Raw genomic sequence first — 19,812 nt, 5'->3', positions numbered from 1 at the left:
TTGCCTGGAGAATCCCAGGGATGGGGAGCCTGCTTGGCTGCCGTCTATGGGGTCGCACAGAGTCGGACACGACTGAAGCGACTTAGCAGCAGCAGCAGCAGCAGACTACGTGCATGTGCATGCTCAATTGCTTCAGTCATATCTGACTCTTTGTGACCCCATGGACTCTAGTCTGCCAGGCTCCTCTGTCCATGAGATTCTCCAGGCAACAATACTGGAGTGGGTTGCGACGCCCTCTCCCAGCGGATCTTTTCCACCTAGTGATCGAACCCACATTTCTTGCATCTCCTGCAGGGGCAGGCAGATTCTTTACCACTGAGCCACCTGGGAAGCCCTGCAAGAGAGAGTGAAAGTGAAAGTCACTCGGTGGCGTCTGACTCTTTACGACCCCATGGACTACGTAGTCCATGGAATTCTCCAGACCAGAATACTGGAGTGGCTAGTCTTTCCCTTCTCCAGGGAATCTTCCCAATCCAGGGATCCAATCCAGGTCTCCCGCATTTCAGGCAGATTCTTTACCAGCTGAGCCACAGAGTATGCCAGCCCCTAATTCTCTCTGTGTTCATTCCAGTTGTTTGGTCCCAAAACAAGATCTAAGGTAGGGTCACCCAGAAGAGTCTTGAGGTAGATTTTTAAAAAAGAACAAGAGATTTTAACCTCAAGTCTTCAGAGATCTAGGGACATGAGAACTGGTTTGGCAGCCCCAAGCCCCCAAATTGCAAAGTGTGTCTCTGGGCTTTTTATGGTGTAAGGATCCATGCTTCTCACCAGATTCCATCAGATTCTTTAGTGGATCCCCTACCAGGCTGAATGACCAAAGCTGGCCACATACCTTCACTTTGGGTCCCCTGGTGAAGCAAGCTAAGCTATGGGAAGTTACAATCCTGTCCCTCTTACTTGAGAGCCTGCTCCATACTTCTGCTGCTGCTGCTGCTGCTAAGTCACTGCAGTCGTGTCCGACTCTGTGTGACCCCATAGATGGCAGCCCACCAGGCTCCCCCGTCCCTGGGATTCTCCAGGCAAGAACACTGGAGTGGGTTGCCATTTCCTTCTCCCATGCATGAAACTGAAAAGTGAAAGTGAAGTCGCTCAAGTCGTGCCCGACCCTCAGCGACCCCGTGGACTGCAGCCTACCAGGCTCCTCCATCCACGGGATTTTCCAGGCAGGAGTACTGGAGTGGGGTGCCATTGCCTTCTCTGTCCATACTTCTGAGCGATCGGGAAAGAATGAGTTTTGTTTCAATACAGACTGATGCTACCTACAGCCAGATTGAAACCATTTGAAAAGGATATAGCATCCTTTCAAAACTTATCCCTAAAAAACAAGGACAACCAGGGAACTGCAAGTGAGGGAAGACATACAACTCTCTCTTCAGGGGGATGGAGCCTTTCAGAACTTCTTAGGTACTGAACTAGAAGCGTGCTTCCAAAGTTCTCCTGACCGTGTAGAGTGCTGTGTGGCCAGCGCTGTGCTGTGCCTTTTGTACAGAGCGCCTCACGACCAGCTCTGACAGCTACCGTCATCATCCCCATTGCAAAACTGAGGAAACCGAGACTCTAAGAGGCTAAGACAGCACCCCCACAGGAGGAGCCCCAGGACCACATCTCCCGCCTCTAACCCCCTGTCCAGTGTTCCCTCTATAATGGCCTAGATGCCTTCTACCTCCCAAGATTTATATCTCATGACGTTTATGGGCTTAGCATTTCTGCAGCTCCAGTGAATCCCATGTAGCTTATAAAAACTGAAAACACACATATATCTCTGGTGAAAGGAAAAATGCTGTACAGCAGGCAACTGAATCCCACAAAACTATCTTGATGATGAAAATTTTTGATTGCCTAAGGCTGAGGACAACATTATTCTGAGAAAGTCCTATGACAGTGCCCTCCCCATAGACACTTCAGAGAGAAACCTGAATGTCACCAAATCTGTAGAGAGAGCATGGCAACCAAAAACAGGACCCAGTTTTAGGGAAAATATAGATCTGTATATGTCTTCAGGGAAAATATAGATCTGTGTATGTTTCCATAAAAAAAGCTGAGCACCAAAGAATTGATGCTTTTGAACCGTGGTGTTGGAGAAGACTCTTGAGAGTCCCTTGGACTACAAGAAGATCAAGTTACTCCTAAAGGAAATCAATCCTGAGTATTCATTGGAGGGACTGATGCTGAAGCTGAAACGCCAATACTCTGGCCACCTGATGTGAAGAACTGACTCATTTTAAAAGACCCCGATGCTGGGAGAAATTGAAGGCAGGAGAAAGGGATGAGAGAGGATGAGATGATTGGATGGCATCACTGACTGGCCATGAGTTTGAGTAAGCTCCGGGAGTTGGTGATGAACAGGGAAGACTGGCATGCTGCAGCTCATGGGGTCACAAAGAGTCAGACATGATTGAGCAACTGAACTGCACTGAATAGATGTCTCCAGTGAGCCTAGACAATAACTTTCTCTGTTGCCCACCCCCATGGCTCCCAATTAGCAACGAGAGCCATTAACTGGCTTCAGGTCAGTAGAAGGAAGCCTGGAAAAGTTAATGCCAACTTGGCCTTGGTGGACACACTGCAGTGGGAGGAAAAATCAGATTCTAAACACAAGCACTGTTTACCTCATAGGAGTCACTTGAGGAACAAAGGACATCAGGGGTCTGAACACACTTTGAGAGTCTGAAAGTACTCTAGGCTGACAAGGTCAGTCTTATCATGGGAAGATGCCAGTTAGTGTCCACAAGGTGGTAATCAAGCCTGAGATGGCTCTCAGTTCAGTTCAGTTCAGTTCATTCGTTCAGTCATGTCCGACTCTTTGCAACCCCATGAACCACAGCACCCCAGGCTTCCCTGTCCATCACCAACTCCCGGAGTCCACCCAAACCCATGTCCATTGAGTCAGTGATGCAATCCAACCATCTCATCCTCTGTCGTCCCCTTCTCCTCCTGCCCCCAATCCTTCCCAGCATCAGGGTCTTTTCCAATGAGTCAGCTCTTTGCATCAGGTGGCCAAAGTATTTGAGTTTCAGCTTCAACATCAGTCCTTCTAATGAACACCCAGGACTGATCTCCTTTAGGATGGACTGGTTGGATCTCCTTGCAGTCCAAGGGACTCTCAAGAGTCCCAACACCACAGTTCAAAAGCATCAATTCTTCGGTGCTCAGCTTTCTTTATAGTCCAACTCTCACATCCATACCTGACCACTGGAAAAACCATAGCCTTGACTAGATAGATCTTTGTTGACAAAGTAATATCTCTGGTTTTAATATGCTGTCTAGGTTGGTCATAATTTTTCTTCCAAGGAGCAAGCGTCTTTTAATTTCATGGCTACAGTCACCATCTGCAGTGATTTTGGAGCCCAGAAAAATAAAGTCAGCCACTGTTTCCACTGTTTCCCCATCTATTTCCCATGAAGTGATGGGACCGGATGCCATGATCTTAGTTTTCTGAATATTGAGCTTTAAGCCAACTTTTTCACTCTCCTCTTTCATCAAGTGGCTCTTTAGTTCTTCTTCACTTTCTGCCATAAGGGCTCTACCTTTCTGCTGATAGAGAACTTCAATGAATACCTATTACTTAGATTACCTCAGCTGGTATTCACTAGAGTAAGGTTCCACTGCTCGTCTCATTTTCAGGCAGACTCCTAGGTATACAGAGATTATGTAACTTGCTCAAGGTCCTCCCTCTGATTCAGGCTGAGCCTGGCTTTCAGCCTGACTGCCTGGCCCCTGAGGTTGTGTCTTAACCACTGCACAGCACTGACCCCTGTGCCCTACCTCCACCCCAGTAAACTGGCTGGTCTCAGAGGAGCAGAGGCTTCTCAGCCCAGCATCTAAGCATCTGTACTTAAGCCTGCTTCAGGTATCTACACTGGATTGTGCATTTGACCCCCTCAAGTCCTTTCCAGGGCCTCAAACTGCAGTTGGTCTGCTGCCTCTAAACGCTACCTCCTTCCTGTTATTGAGTATTTACTGCCTGCCAGGCTTCCCAGGATTGGAGCAGAAAATGACAACCCACTCCAACACTCTTGCCTGGAAAATCCCGTGGAGCCTGGTAGGCTACAGGCCATGGGGTCGCTAAGAGTCGGACACAACTGAGCGACTTCACTTTCACTTTTCACCTTCCACTTTCATGCACTGGAGAAGGGAATGGCAACCCACTCCAGTGTTCTTGCCTGGAGAATCCCAGGGACGGAGGAGCCAGTTGGGCTGCCATCTATGGGGTTGCACAGAGTTGGACACATCTGAAGCGACTTGGCAGCAGCAGCAGGCTTCCCAGGTGGCTCAGTGGTAAAGAACCTACCTGGAATGCTGGAGATGCAAGTTCCATCCCTGGATCAGGAAGAACCCCTAGAGAAGGAAATGGCAACCCACTCCATATTCTCGCCTGGAGAATCCCATGGACAGAGGAGCCTGGTGGGCTAGAGTCCATGGTGTTGCAAAGAGCCAGACATGACTGGTGACTAAACAACAACAAGCTTCCTTACAGATAGTGTTTTGTATAAACTGCAACCCCATGAGGAAGAGATTATTATTCCTCTTTTGGTGATAGTTTAGTTGCTAAGTTGTGTCTGACTCTAGTGACCTCACGGACTGCAGTCCGCCAGGCTCCTCTGGTGCATGGGATTCTCCAGGCAAGAATACTGGCTATTTCCTTGCCATTTCCTTCTCCAGGGGATCTTGCCAACCCAGGGATCGAACCTGGGTCTCCTGTGCTACAGGTGGTCTCCTGCATTGCAGGCAGATTCTTTACTGACTGAGCCACCAGGGAAGCCTTTTTTCCTCTTTCACAGATACATAAACTTGCCCAAGATCACAGAGCTAATTGGAGGGAACGCTGGGATTTGAATACTGGCAGGCTGATCCCAGAGCCCACCCTGTTAACTTCTCTGCCACGGGCCCTCCTAAGCATGGTCGTTGAGACCTCAAAGTGAGCCAAGGACACACCTAACATACTCTATCCACTGACCCTGCTCCTCCGAGGAGCAGGAAGAAAAATTGATGGCCCTAAAGGGGGCTGCTCCCACAGGAACCCACCAGCACCAAACAGGAATGTTTGAGTGTGCTGTCTGACACTTAATTAGGCAGTAATATTGTATTTTATTTTGGCAGGTAAAGAAAGAAAGGCCTCCCACAGGCTTCCTTAGCAATTTTCAATAGTCAGTTAACTGAACTCCCCCGTAACTTACCTCATAGATGAAACTATGAATTATCACTGCGCCTGCAGTCACCTCTCCATCTCAGTCTCCAGAATATCTGCTTATATATTCATCTTTGATAAGTGCATCTATTCAGCCTGGTTGGATATGACTCGAAAGGATAGCATAGGTGGAAGTATTGATAAGAATGCTTTAGAAACAAGATAAGGGGCCTGCTTTTCCATTACTGTTCTTTCTAATTTTTCCTCCAGCAACATTGAAGGCAAGTGGATCAGTGTTTTAAAAAATGAAGCTGAGGTTAGAGTTCTCCAACAGGTAGTTGGATAAAAATTACTTCAAAGCATGGTCTATACATTTGTGAAATGCAAATTCCCTTTCAGATAAAAAGCCTTGCTCTTCCTTTGTGTTTCTTTGAGCAAAGTGTTTCTTACTTATTTTATTTTTCAGAAAAGTTTCACAATCCAACAAAAAGAGGATGACTTAAATGCTTGGATTTTGCTTAACTATGTATTAATTAATGGAACCAATCTTTCCCAACAAAAAGGCAATTGTGAGGATATCTTTAAATTTAAAAAATAATTATGAATCTTCCTAGAATTTGATAGAAGTGGTTATTAGCCTAATTTTTAAACTGATAAATAAATTGGGGATTTTTCTTTTTAATCTCTAGGCATTATTTGCTATTGTTTGCTGTTTAGTCACTCAGTCACGTCTGACTCTTTGTGACCCCGTGGACTGTAGCCCACCAGACTCCTCTGGGATTCTCCAGGCAAGCATACTGGAGTGGGTTGCCATTTTCTCCTCCAGGGGATCTTTCCAACCCAGGGATTGAACTTGCGCCTCCTGAATTGGCAGGAGAATTCTTTATAACTGAGCCACCAGGGAAACCCGTTTAATAAGAGGGCCTAGAGTCTTAAATCTAACCCCATCTCTGCCATATACTAACTCTGTGACCTTGCAAAAGTTATTTCACTTGACAAAGGTTTAGTTTCCCCCTCTGTAAAAATGGGGGAAATAATAGTAATGCATCATGCTTATCACATGCCATTGTTGTTGTTGTTGTTGTTGTTTACTGGCTAAGTTGTATGTGATTCATTGCAACCCCATGGACTTTAGACCACCAGGCTGCTCTGTCCATAGGATTTCCTAGGCAAGAATACAGGAGTGGGTTGCCATTTCTTTCTCCAGGGGATACTTATCACAGTCTCTGGCATATAGCAATGCCTCTATGAATGCCAGCTATTTGTAGGTGGAGGGTAGAAAAATCTGCCTGAGCTCTAGGCCCCCAAGCTGAAGCAGAACACCTATCTGTACTCACACCCCCATCTCCTGTGCGATCTGATCACCTACTGTGGCCTAAGAGGAATGTTTGCCCATGCTGAAACTTCTACTGAGAGCTGATTTTATTTTCAGCTAAGTACTCTAAAAGGAGAAATTGAAAAGCAAAACCGTCCCACACACTGGACATAGCTGCTGACAACCTTACAGGAAATATAAGTAAATAAATGTAAACACACATGACAAATATTGTACAGGACATATGCTGTATAAATATTTATAGCAATATGCTCTGCATTCCTGAATACACTCTGCCCGCCCTCTGGAGACCAATTTACGGGTAAGGCTTTCCACCAGAATGTCTGGCTGAGCATTGGGGAGTCAGATTAAGTGTCGGCAATGTCTGTTTTGAGGACATTCTGTGTCTTCACACCAGCCCAAGGCTCTGTACTGTTCCTTTCTCCTGCATGTATTTCGCCTGAATAAACTAGCTCAGGTTGCAATGAGAACAGCATTTTGACTGCAAAAAGCCAACATAAAAACTAAGGCTGAGCAAGAAAGGAATAAGAGGTCATGAAAGGAAAGGGACAGACACTGAAAAGCCAACTGCTTTGCTGTAAAGAAATAACAACACACCAGGGCTTATTATGGGCTACCAGGCCAGCCAAACTCTAAAGGTGTGTGTCACATCACTCAGCACCACCCCCGAAGGCACCTGGCACTCAGAGCAGGATCAAGAATGGAAAAAGCAAATCTTTATGAGCAGAGGCGCCCGAGGAGGGTCCTGTCACCCAGAGCAACAGCAGGGCCCCTTACAGGCAGTGTTTTGCCGTCCTCCGCACACACACACATGATCACTTCCACGTTCCTCTGTGTGGTCTTGTTGTACTTGTCAAAGTCGCCTTGTAAGATAGTGATGTAGATGTCGTTCCTGACGTCCCCTGAGGCAGAGGGAGAGAGACAAGAGTTGGAGTCTGTGCAGCGAGAGAGACATCAACCAGAGGGCGCGGGGAGTGGGGGATTGGTGGAAGTGCCCCTCCTTGACGTCTGTTAATGATACTAAAATCGGAACTACTTGGAAAAGCATTTTTACTTCATCAGGGAGCCCAGAGCAGAAGGTGACAAGAGGGTGGAGGAACAGTAGAAAATGAGTTGTGAAAGGGGAGGTGGTCACAATTGGGCATGTTTTTCTCTCCATTAAAAATCACTTAATTTTCATCCTCTAGTGACACCTTCTGGGAAGGCAAAGTAAAGCTTCAGTTGGATTGATCTTGGTGCGCAAATAACAACCACTGACAGTTCTCTCCATGGGTCTTTTACTGTGCAGAGGAGACACAGTGACTTTCCACATGTGTCCAAGTAACACGGACAGGGCCAGGGGCCAGGCAGGGAGGGTCTTCAGGAGCTGAGGGGGTGGTGATAGCTGAAAGCCCTGCAGGGAATGCACAGGAACTGGCATCTTAGTAAAGGCAGGCGTTAGTAAACTATGACTCCAGTGGACCACAGTTCAGCTGTGGAAAGAAGGGCTCAGTCAGTGAGAGTGCTCATGGATACCAGTACCAGACTCAAGTTTAAGGCAAACAGGCAAGTTTCAAAAGAGTATTATTATAGAATCTCATTTACTTTTTTTTTGTTACATACACATTTGGAAACTACATATAGTTGTGGTTACTTTTGGAGACAAAGATTTAAGAGAGCTTTTACTGTTTCGCTGTATTCCTTTTTCATGTTATTGGACACTTTACAACAAGTATGGACTATTTCTGTAAGAAAAAATAGCTTAACAGTTTAAGAGAATGACCATATTTACCCCTAGAAAGAGTGAAATTATTCCACATGTAGTAAAGTGGATGTCCATGGTAAATTATTAAGTGATAAGTCAGTCACAGAACACTGTGCAGAGTATATCAAGTACTGGGACAGAAAGTGTATAGAGTGTGATTCCATTTGTGAGGGGAAGTGCATGTGTATATACTCATGTGTTTATGTTTATTATATAAATGCATTTTGGATATATAGTTGTTTTTAGCAGTTACCTTCAGGGAAAGAAATAGAGAAAAGCAGTAGAAAAGAAAGGAGCTGGCTGTTGAAAAAGAAAATGGATCAGAGCAGCTAGGCCACCCTCAACCCCTCCCGGGGGAAGGAGAACCTGGCATGATGATCTCCGGGAATCCCAGCTTCCTGGCTACCACGGTGGTCCTGTCCACGAGGTGTGGGTAGTCCTTGCGGATCTGAATAATGTCACCCACGAGCATCTTCATGGTCACCCAGAGGCCTGGAAGGGAGCACTCAAGATGAAGAGCCAACTTCAAGGTGCTCTCTCAGCCTCTCTCTCCCATGGTCTCTCCCCTTGTTCTGTCTCCAGAGGAGATCGTGGAAGCAGAGACAAGATGCAGTGACCCAGCCCTGGGGGAGGCCGGGAGTTGGGATGCAAAGAGCTCTGGAGTGAGACACCTCTGATTTGAATCCCACCGGTTACTTCCAGCAGGGTCAGCTTCTGTCACTTCATCACACCCCTCTAAACCCACCCTGTGTAAAGTGGACTTGATCCCATCTATCTTATAGGACTGTGGGAAGGAGGGAAGCAAACAAGGAAACATCTCACAGGGCCTGACACACAGGAGTCAGGACATACCGACTCCTCTCTCCCTTCAGCACAAGGACATGTCTCCCTTCTATTTCTCAGACAGAGATTTCCATCTCTGTAGATCATGAGGCCCCACTCTTCATAATGGCCTGTCTGGAAGGAAGGTTATGTCTCCCAGAGTCTAGGGGTTTGAGCTGGTTGCTGTAGAACCAACGGAGCCCAAGCTGAAGTCTGGTCCAGCCTGCTTGGCCAGCAGGCACTGTACCTTGCCCTCCGCTGTCCCCCTTGGAGGCTGTGACTTTGCCCAGCAGGCTGTGAAGGAAGTCATTCTCAGCTGTTACCCTAGACAGGAAAAGAGAGCACAAAATGCTTGCATGGTACCCTTATAGATTCCCTCATCTGTGGTTTCAGGGGCTCCAGAAAGTTGCCCAGCCCCTCTACACACCTTAGGTGAAAAGGGAGCCTGCCCATGTCAGCTCAGAATGTACCTGCCATCAAGAAGCACATCTCTCTCTTTCACAAAGCAATATGGCTCTGAAACTTGGAGAATACCTAGGCTACAAGTAGAGGCCATTTGTATTCCTAGGAAGATTCTTAAAAAGAAAGGATCCCCAAGCCCTCAAAGTGAGTATCTGCTCAGCAAGGTGGCAAAGCTCTGGCTGTTCATGCTAAGTCCTAATCACATGCTAAATCCAAGTCACTGACCTTATTATCTGTTTTTAAAAAAAAATCCTCCTTAAACAAATGAGGACAATGTTCTCAAGCTTGGGGTCTTACTGTCTCAAGCTTTTTTAGATCAAGGAAAGGACGTCTACCTTCCTCACTGCCCTCCTTTAAAGTCATGGATGTGCGTGCCCATGAGAACTAGGTCCTGACTCCCTGTTATATGCTCCTGATATGCTGCTGCTTTGTAGCTTCATGGTCCCCGTCATATTTGTATTTGATGCACTGATCTGTTGTTACCTACCCATTTAATTCCCCACCTAAATATCAGCTTCATGAAAACAGCCATGTTGATCCTGTTTACCACCTCATGCTCCATGCCTAGCATAATGCCCAGCTCTCTGCCAGCTTTTAATCAAAGCTTGTTAAATAAATAACACCTGATGAACAAGCAGGTCAAAAGCTGGATGGTTTTGAATGCCTAGGCTCTGAGACCATCATTCTTACCCTTTCCTCTTGGAAGGTCCTAACTGGTTGTTATCAACTCAGGGAACCAGTTCATTCTGCTTCTGAGTGGCCCTCAATCAGGAAAAATGTGGTTTCAGAGAATAGAAAGTAATGGGAAATCACTCACGGGTGAAAAGGAATGAAGTGCTGCTTTTCCTCATCACTTTCTGCTTTTCCCTTGATGATGTCTGTTATATCCATAACTAGAAAAAGAAGAGAAATGACTTTATGGCTTAAGCCCTCCCGCTCCCAGGAAGGGATGACAATGGGATGAGATCGTAGGGCAGGAAGCTTAAAAAGGAAAGCTTAAAAAGGCAGGAAAGCCAGCATCGGCCACCTGGCAAACACCTTTGGGTAAGCCGGGCTGGGAGGAGGGCAGCCAGAGAAACGTTTGAGAGCCAGGGGCTTAGCAGAGGCCGAGGGGAAAGAGTCAGAGCCACGCCCACGGAACTAAGCAATTAGGTTTGCTTCTGACATATTCCTATTAGAGGTCTACTACACTGGAGAATCCCAGGGAAGGGGAGCCTGGTGGGCTGCCGTCTATGGGGTCGCACAGAGTCGGCCACGACTGAAGCGACTTAGCAGCAGCATACTGACAAAACCCAAGCACAGTGACTCCCTGTAGGGTCTGAAGAGCTAATCACCCTCTTTTATAAATGCGCTCATATTCACAGACACATATCTGGGGATCCTTGAACCCTACATTTCCAGAGGTATCCTCGATCTTCTGAAACTTCTCCTTAAATCAGCCACTGAAGCTCCATAAAACTAAGGTAAAGAACTCTTGTCCCAGAGCAGGGATTATAGAAATGGGGGCAGGGGGAGGAGCATTGAAACTTGCTAGCCAAATAGGGCCAAAATTCTAGCAACAAGAAATTCCTCAAACACTCCAGGCCCCCATCAGGGAGCCATTAAAACTGCCCAGGTAATGATCAACTAGTGACTGTATCTAGCTCAAAAGAGGAGTTTAGGGAGCTGCGAGAAAGAGGGGAGACTGTTATTTGAACCTGGTCAGCATCCATTCTTTCTGATAAACAGACACTCCCCTCACCTATTCTCAGTGAGCTATATTTGGGAGAACAATCTCCCTTTGGCTCCAGAGTTATAGCCTGGGCATCAGGCAACCAAATCCCCCTGCCCAGAATAAGTACTTTGGGGATGAGCAAATGGCATATATTTTAGCTCCTGGGGCTTCTCCCGAAATGAATGGAAAAGAAGTTCTCTCTTTCTCCTGGGCTGCTAAGCAGGTAGGATGCAAACTTGGAAGAGCTAGCCAACTAACTGGACAGTCATCTTCAGAATAAGTCAGCAAAAGGACACAGGAGCTGAGAGGTACAGAGATGAAAATGCATTTGAGTTCCTGGATCCAGCAATGCCTGAAGCAATCTATCCCTAAATCTTTCATTTACACCAGATTGCTGTCACTAGAAACCAGAAGAGAAAGCCAGTTATAGCTGGAGACAAAGACACACTTTGCAGTAAGGCCCTTGCCGCTTTAACAGGTACGTGGTGAGGTCAGGAGTGCCCTTCATACAGAAACAGAGCATTTACAGCAGGTCGTGGATCCACCAGGTCTAAGTCCCTCATTTTGCAGACAAGGAAACTAAGGCCCTGGGGAAAAATGCTTGTCCAAGATCACCCATCTAGCTAGCTGGCAATAATGCCAGTTTAAACACCAGTTAGCTCAGGATAAGCTCATTTCTCCCATTCTGCCACTTGGCAAGAAGTGCCACGGGACTTGTTGGAGAACCAGCTGATTTGTCATGACAGAAGATCTGGGTGTCCTCAGGAGAAACCTGAGACATTGGGTTTAGATATGGCATACAGGGATTATAAATTGTACACAACTAAAATGTTATATTTTAACCCAAAGAAGTAAAACTGGAATAAGAATTGCTATTTCCATGGGTGTTAAATTGTCTTTTAAGAAAAAAAATGTACTTTAGCTTAAATACAGTGAGTTAATTAAAAGAAAATATATTAGGTAAATAATACAGCAAGTGATAGTCAAATATAACAAGAGCCATAAAAGTGGGACAAGAATAATGAAGTCTTGGCAACTCCCAGGAGAGCGGAGGCTTGGGGAGAAACGCAGAGGTGATGTTTATCTCAAGCAGCCTTGCTCGGTTGTGCCAAGGGTCCAACCTGGAATTGAGTGGTGCAGTGGGTGACTCATTCTGTTTAACTGCACTTCCTGTCCTGGGTATTTTTTTTAAAAAGATGATTTGTTCCTCATAATTAGATCCCGCCTGTATTGTTCTTTCTTTTCCACCGTGCTTGGGAGCGAAGGTGCCAACGGCTCAGATGGCTCCGTGGTCCCAGTGCTCTGCTCCAGATGCAGGGATTTCATTATTCACCATCTTCGTCATAAATCTGGACTTAGTCATCAGTTACTTTGATTGAATCTCAAGAAATTTAAGTATTAGGGGCTGCCTGGCGTAGTTTTTGAGCAAGGGAGGGCAAGGAGGAGAGCGAAAGAACAAGTCTTGGAAGCGCAGTCACCTAGGACGTGCACTCCAGAACGGGAGGTGCTGTGTGCGCGCCCTTACCTGCCACCCCGAAGGGCCGCCTCAGCCCCTGCGTGCACTTCTTCGTGTTTGTGTCCTTAAGATCCATCTTCCCAACTCGGACTATTTGACAAATTAAGTAAATTTTATCCCTGTTGAGGTCTTTGTTTCCAAGATCCTGTAGGGCAGGAAGTGAATAGTTACATATTGTGTCTGATGAACAAAAAATAGAAAAGAAAACCTAGTAATAGAGAATTCAGGGAGGGGGCTATGTTTATCACTTAGTATATGTGACATAACTGCATTATACAATTAGTCCTGGAAAATGTGGAAAGCCAAGCTATCACATCCATTTCACACATAATTAAGGTGAGCTTTGGAAAAGAAACTGGGTGACAGGACTCTGGTGTTCAGTCCTGATTCTTCCACTTCAAACTGATGAGAAAAGAAGGATAGAGGTGCGATGTCAGCTATACAGACAGGAGTTCCTATATGCCAGTGGATGGATCCAAAAATAGCATTTGCTACAAATGACTTCATCCGTCTGGTCACTGCTCAGTGTCTCTGAGGGAGAAGGCACAGGAAGAAGGGAAACCCTAACAATTGTCATCTGCTTGTGTGCTCAGCTGCTCAGTCGAGTCTGACTCTTCTGCAGCCCCACAGACTGTAGCCCAATAGGCTGCTCTGTCCATAGGATTCTCCAGGCAAGAATACTGGAGTCCGTTGTCATGCCCTTCTCCAGAGGATCTTCCCAACCCAGGGATCAAACCCACATGTCCTGCACTGGAAGGCAAATTCTTTACCCCTAAGTCGCCCAGGAAGCCCAAACAACTACCATTTACTGAGCACCTAATACTGCCTGATAGCTCAGTTGGTAAAGAATCTGCCTGCAATGCAGGAGGCCCCAGTTCGATTCCTGGGTCGGGAAGACCCACTGGAGAAGGGATAGGCTACCCACTCAAGTATTCTTGGGCTTCCCTGATGGCTCAGTTGGTAAAGAATCTGCCTGTAATGTGGGAGACCTGGTCTGATCCGTGGGCTGGGAAGATCCCCTGGAGAAGGGAAAAGTTACCCACTCCAGTATTCTAGCCTAGAGAATTCCATGGACTATAGTCCATGGGATCACAAAGAGTTGGACACATGACTGAGGAACTTTCACTTTACTTCACTTAACGTATGTAAATCACCCAGGCATCAAACAACCACAAGATCCCAGAGCCTCTAACACAACAGAGTTGACTCCAGCTCAGGCTACAGGTCCAATGCAGATAGGCAGGGACTCCATGCACTCACTTACTCTGGGCCCCTGGCTGAAGGATGACCTATCTTTCACAATAGGTCTATCTACTATCCCCAGAGCAGGGGAAGGGAATGCGTCAAGACACTTACTGGCTCTTAAAACTTCCATCCAGAAGAGAGGCATATCACTTCCACTCCCGTTTCACTGGCCAAAGCAAGGGCCATGGCCATACCCAACTGCAAGGGGACAGAGAAGTATACTGAATTGTGTGTTCAGAAGGAGGAACGTAGAAGCTGTGAACACACTGATGTCTCAAACACTGTGAGAAGTGTCTCACACATCATTGTCTTCTTTGAGTCTTAACAACTCTCCAAAGTTCTATCATTAATACTATTTGTTGTTTAGATGCTCAGTCCTGTCCAACTGTTTGTGACCCCACTGTCTGTAGCCCATCAGGCTCCTCTGTTCATGGGATTCTCCAGGCAAAAATACTGAAGTGGGTTGCCATTTCCTCCTCCAGGGGATCTTCCCGGCCCAGGGATCAAACCCACATCTTCTATATTGGCAGACGGATTCTTTACCACTGAGCCATGAGGAAAGCCCAATACTATTATTGTAGCCCAATTCAACATATGAGGAAACCAAGACACAAGGAAGATAAAGGTCTTCCCCCAGGACATGACCTTAGTCCTTAGAGACACTGTCTGGTCACTCTGACCCCAAAGTCCATCAATCTAAACGCCACAATGTTTCTCCATTAACCTAGGTGTTTTATCATCGGTGCTGTATGGATGGAGAAGCCTTGAGGCTACTGTAACAATAAGACTGAAAACCAGAGGCAGGAGGCTAAGTCCAAAACCTGAGAGCACCAGAGAACCCCCCGACTCTAGCGAACATTAATTGATAAGAGCTCATCCAAAAGCTTCCATACCTACACTGAAACCAAGCTCCACCCAAGAGCCAACAAGTTCCAGAGCAAGACATACCACGTAAATTCTCCAGCAACACAGGAACATAGCCCTGAGCTTCAATATACAGGCTGCCCAAATTCACACCAAACCCGTAGACATCTCAAAACTCACTACTGGACACTTCATTGCACTCTGGAGAGAAGTCCAGCTCCACCCACCAGAACAGGGACGCAAGCTTCCCTAAGCAGGAAACCTTGACAAGCCACTCACACAACCCCACCCACAGTGAGGAACCTCCACAATAAAGAGGAACCACAAACTGCCAGAATACAGAAAGGCCACCGCAAACACAGCAATATAAACAAGATGAAAAGGCAGAGAAATACTCAGCAGGTAAAGGAACATGATAAATGCCCACCAAATCAAATAAAAGAGGAGGAGATAGGGAGTCTACATGAAAAAGAAATCAGAATAATGAGAGTAAAAATGATCCAAAATCTAAACACCACAATGCATTTCTTTCACCATCCAAAGGTGCACAGGAGGGAAACCCACCTGGACCACCCCAGCATTCCAGTGCCCTGTTCAAATCTTAAAAGCTTCAGTGTTCCTGAGACCCTCTTCCAAATGAGATTCAGCTGGAGAAGGAATGTTGAGGCACGTTGTTGGCATCAGAGCAGAGATCCCTGGTTCTGACCTCACTAGAGAAGAGTTACTTCTCTTCCAAGTTAATTTTCATGCAGGCATATGTACTGGGAACTCTGCTGACATCAGGGCCAGAGCCTGGTAGAGCAGCCATCCCCAGCTTCTCACTATGGCTGGTGTGGGAGAAAGAGGGACAGACATAGAGTTTCTGGGAACAAGACATGGCCTCATCATGGTCCACAATTCCTGCTTGGGGGCTGTCACGGTTACATTTTATGTGTCAACACGGATAGGCTATGCTGCCTAGCTGCTTGGTCAAACACTAGACTGGATGTATCTATGATGCATTTTGTACATCTGATTAGTATCTAAAATCAGTTGACTTTAAGTAAAGGGCATTTCCTTCCATGATGTAAGTGGGGCTCATCTAATCAGTTGATGGTCTTAAGAGCAAAACCTGAGGTTTCCTAGAGAAGAAGGAAGTCTGCCTCAAGACACTGAAATGTATAAATCCTCCCTAAGTTTTCAGATTGCTGTCCAGCCCTACCAATTTCAGACCTGTGAGCCCCTCACAGTCACATGAGCCAAATTCTTAAAATAAATCTATGTATTTATGTATCTTCTTGGTTTCATTTCCATGGAAAACCCTTCAGTGATACAAGGTCTGGCCTCTCACAGGTGGAAGAATAGATTCTCCCAAGTCTCCCACTGGAAAGGAAACAGAGAACGTTGGGGAGAGGGGGCTTTCTAACCATGGAAGCCCCTCCCCTCACTTGCATTTCTTGCCTTGCTCAGTAGGCAACTGAGTTTGAGTTGCCAATCATCTCACAGCCAGCCAGTGGGACAGCGTCTTCCCTGGCCTGTCTGACGCCTTCCTCCAACTCACCCTGAAATCCCCCTGAAACTCATCTATAGAAGCCATGTTCATGATTTCATTTCTCTCCCCCCCTACAATGGTAATAGCTCCCTATTCTTACCCTGTTAGTGTTAATTTTCCAGTGGGACAGCCTCTTCTCTGGCCTGTCTGATGCCTTCCTCCAACTCACCCTGAAATCCCCCTGAAACTCATCTTTAGAAGCCATGTTCATTATTTAATTTCTCTACCCCCTACAATGGTAATAGCTCCCTATTTCTTTCCCTGTTAGTGTTAATTTCCCTCAGCTGATGTGAAAGGTCCTGGACATAATATATCCTATCCCACTGATTCCCCACTATTCTCTGCATGCAAGTACTCTATTTTTGTCACAAAGATTTCTTTATCACTTCACAAACACACAATGCTCACTTTCAACTCTAGATCTCTCTTCCTAAGCCCCTGTTTGTACCTCTCCCTCTAAAGATTACCTCTTATTCCTCTATATATCCACATCCTTTCCATTCTTGAAAGCTCAGGTCCTGTTTCCCACATAATGATCTCCATCCCTAATTACTTCTCCTCTCCCATGAGGAATTTTTTTATATTTTGAAATATCTATGTTGGTGTCTTTCAGAGTCATTCCAGAGCCACACAGAATCCCTGTCACCTGACAGGTCCCTTCCTAAATGTTACAGGACGAATTATGCCACCCCACCCCCACCCACCACCAAACTCATATGTTGACCTCCCATTTCTCAGAACATGACTGTATTTGGAGACAGAGAGGTTAGAGAGGTGACTAAGCTAAAATGAGGTCATTAGGATAGGCACTAATCCAATATGACCAGTGTCCTTATAAGGACCTTGGGACACAAACACCAAAGAACGTATGAGCACACAAGAAGAATGTGGCCATCTGCAAGCCAAGGGGAGAAGCCTCCAAAGAAGCCAACACTGCCAACACCTAGGTCTTGGACTTCCAGGCACTGAAACTGCGAGAAACTAAACTCCTATTGTTTCAGCAAAAACAATACCCAGCTGTGGATGTGATTGGTAACAGAAGTAAAGTCCAATGCTGTAAAGAGCAATACTGCATAGGAACCTGGAATGTTAGGTCCATGAATCAAGGCAAATTGGAAGTGGTCATATAGGAGATGGCAAGAGTGAACATCAACATTCTAGGAATCAGCCAAAGAAAATGGACTGAAATGGGTGAATTTAACTCAGAAGACAATTATATCTACTACAGGGAGCAGGAATCCTTTAGAAGAAATGGAGTAGCCATCATAGTCAACAAAAGACTCTGAAATGCAGTACTTGGATTCAATCTCAAAAATGACAGAATGATCTCTGTTCATTTCCAAGGCAAACCATTCAATATCACAGTAATCCAAGTCTATGCCCCAGCCAGTAATGCTGAAGAAGCTGAAATTGAACAGTTCTACGAAGACCTACAAGACCTTCTAGAACTCACACCCAAAAAAGATGTCCTTTTCATTATAGGGAACTGAAATGCAAAAGTAGGAAGTCAAGAAACACCTGGAGTAACAGGCAAATTTGGCTTTAAAGTACAGAATGAAGCAGGGCAAAGGCTAATAGAGCTCTGCCCAGAGAATGCACTGGTCACAGCAAACACCCTCTTCCAACAACACAAGAGAAGACTCTACACATGGACATCACCAGATGGTCAATACCCAAATCAGACTGAATATATTCTTTACAGCCAAAGATGGAGAAGCTCTATACAGTCAGCAAAAACAAGACCGGGAGCTGACTGTGGCTCAGATCATGAACTCCTTATTGTCAAATTCAGACTGAAATTGAAGAAAGTAGGGAAAACCACTAGACCATTCAGGTATGACCTAAATGAAATCCCTTTCGATGATACAGTGGAAGTGACAAATAGATTCAAGAGATTAAATCTGATAGACAGGGTGCCTTATGAACTATGGATGAAGGTTCGTGACATTGTACAGGAGGCAGTGATCAAGACCATTCCCAAGAAAAAAATGCAAAAGGGCAAAATGGTTGTCTGAGGAGGCCTTACAAATAGCTGAGAAAAGAAGAAAAGCAAAAGGCAAAGGAGAAAAGGAAAGATATACCCATTTGAATGCAGAGTTCCAAAGAATAGCAAGGAGAGATAAGAAAGCTTTCCTCGGTGATCAATGCAAAGAAACAGAGGAAAACAAAAGAATAGGAAAGACTAGAGATCTCTTCAAGAAAATTAGAGATACCAAGGTAACTTTTCATGAAAAGATGGGCACAATAAAGGACCTAACAGAAGCAGAAGATATTAAGGAGAGATGGCAAGAATACACAGAAGAACTGTACAAAAAAGATCTTCATGACCTAGATAATCACAATGGTGTAATCACTCACCTAGAGCCAGACATCTTGGAATGCAAAGTCAAGTGGGCCTTAGGAATCATCACTACAACAAAGCTAGTGGAGGTGACGGAATTCCAGTTGAGCTATTTCAAATCCTAAAAGGTGATGCTGTGAATGTGCTGCACTCAATATGCCAGCAAATTTGGAAAACTCAGCAGTGGCCACAGGATTGGAAAAGGACAAGTTTCATCCCAAACCCAAAGAAAGGCAATGCCAAAGAATGTTCAAACTACCACACAATTGTACTCATCTCAAATGCTAGCAAAGTAATGCTCAAAATTCTCCAAGCCAGGCTTCAACAGTACATGAATCATGAGCTTTCAGATGTTCAAGCTGGATTTAGAAAAGGCAGAGGAACCAGAGCTCAAATTGCCAACATCTACTGGATCATAGAAAAAGCAAGAGAATTCCAGAAAAATATCTACTTCTGCTTTATTAACTATGCCAAAGCCTTTGACTGTGTGGGTCACAACAAACTGTGGAGAATTCTTCAAGAGATGGGAATACCAGACCACCTGAACTGCCTCCTGAGAAATCTGTATGCAGGTCAAGAAGCAACACTTAGAACTGGACATGGAACAACAGACTGGTTCCAAACCAGGAAAGGAGTATGTCAAGGCTGTATATTGTCACCCTGCTTATTTAACTTACATGCAGAGTACATCATGAGCAACGCTGGGCTAGAAGAAGTACAAACTGGAATCAAGATTGCTGGGAGAAGTATCAATAATCTCAGATATACAGATGATGCCACCCTTATGGCAGAAAGGGAAGAAGAACCAAAGAGCCTTTTGATAAAAGTGAAAGAGGATCGTGAAAAAGTTGGCTTAAAGCTCAACATTCAGAAAACTAAGATCATGGCATCTGGTCCCATCACTTCATAGGAAATAGATGGGGAAACAGTGGAAACGGTGACAGACTTTATTATTTTGGGCTCCAAAATCACTGTAAATGGTAGCTGCAGCCATGAAATTAAAAGACGATTGCTCCTTGGAAGAAAAGTTATGATCAACCTAGACAGCATATTAAAAAGCAGAGACATTACTTTGCTGACAAAGGTCCATCTAGTCAAAGCTATGGTTT

The 19,812-nt window shown here is 45.4% G+C and overlaps 1 protein-coding gene across 3 annotated transcripts in view; it reads right to left on the bottom strand.

Moving 5' to 3' along the window:
• The window catches only part of DOCK2 (dedicator of cytokinesis 2), a 457,833-nt gene that overhangs the window by 384,319 nt on the left and 53,702 nt on the right, over window positions 1-19,812 (bottom strand). For all 3 annotated transcript variants that reach the window (XM_025270818.3, XM_025270819.3, XM_006075524.4), the window contains exons 10-14: window positions 12,732-12,867; window positions 10,310-10,385; window positions 9,278-9,354; window positions 8,575-8,700; window positions 7,242-7,366 (exon numbers count right to left, since the gene is read on the bottom strand). In XM_025270818.3, coding sequence (XP_025126603.2) covers window positions 7,242-7,366; window positions 8,575-8,700; window positions 9,278-9,354; window positions 10,310-10,385; window positions 12,732-12,867 — 540 coding nt within the window. The remainder of the gene's footprint in view (window positions 1-7,241; window positions 7,367-8,574; window positions 8,701-9,277; window positions 9,355-10,309; window positions 10,386-12,731; window positions 12,868-19,812) is intronic.

Source organism: Bubalus bubalis, chromosome 19 (assembly GCF_019923935.1).
Source record: "Bubalus bubalis isolate 160015118507 breed Murrah chromosome 19, NDDB_SH_1, whole genome shotgun sequence".
Classification (NCBI taxonomy): domain Eukaryota; kingdom Metazoa; phylum Chordata; class Mammalia; order Artiodactyla; family Bovidae; genus Bubalus; species Bubalus bubalis.
Note: the sequence above shows the minus strand (reverse complement) of the source record. Positions and strands in the feature narration are given on the sequence as shown.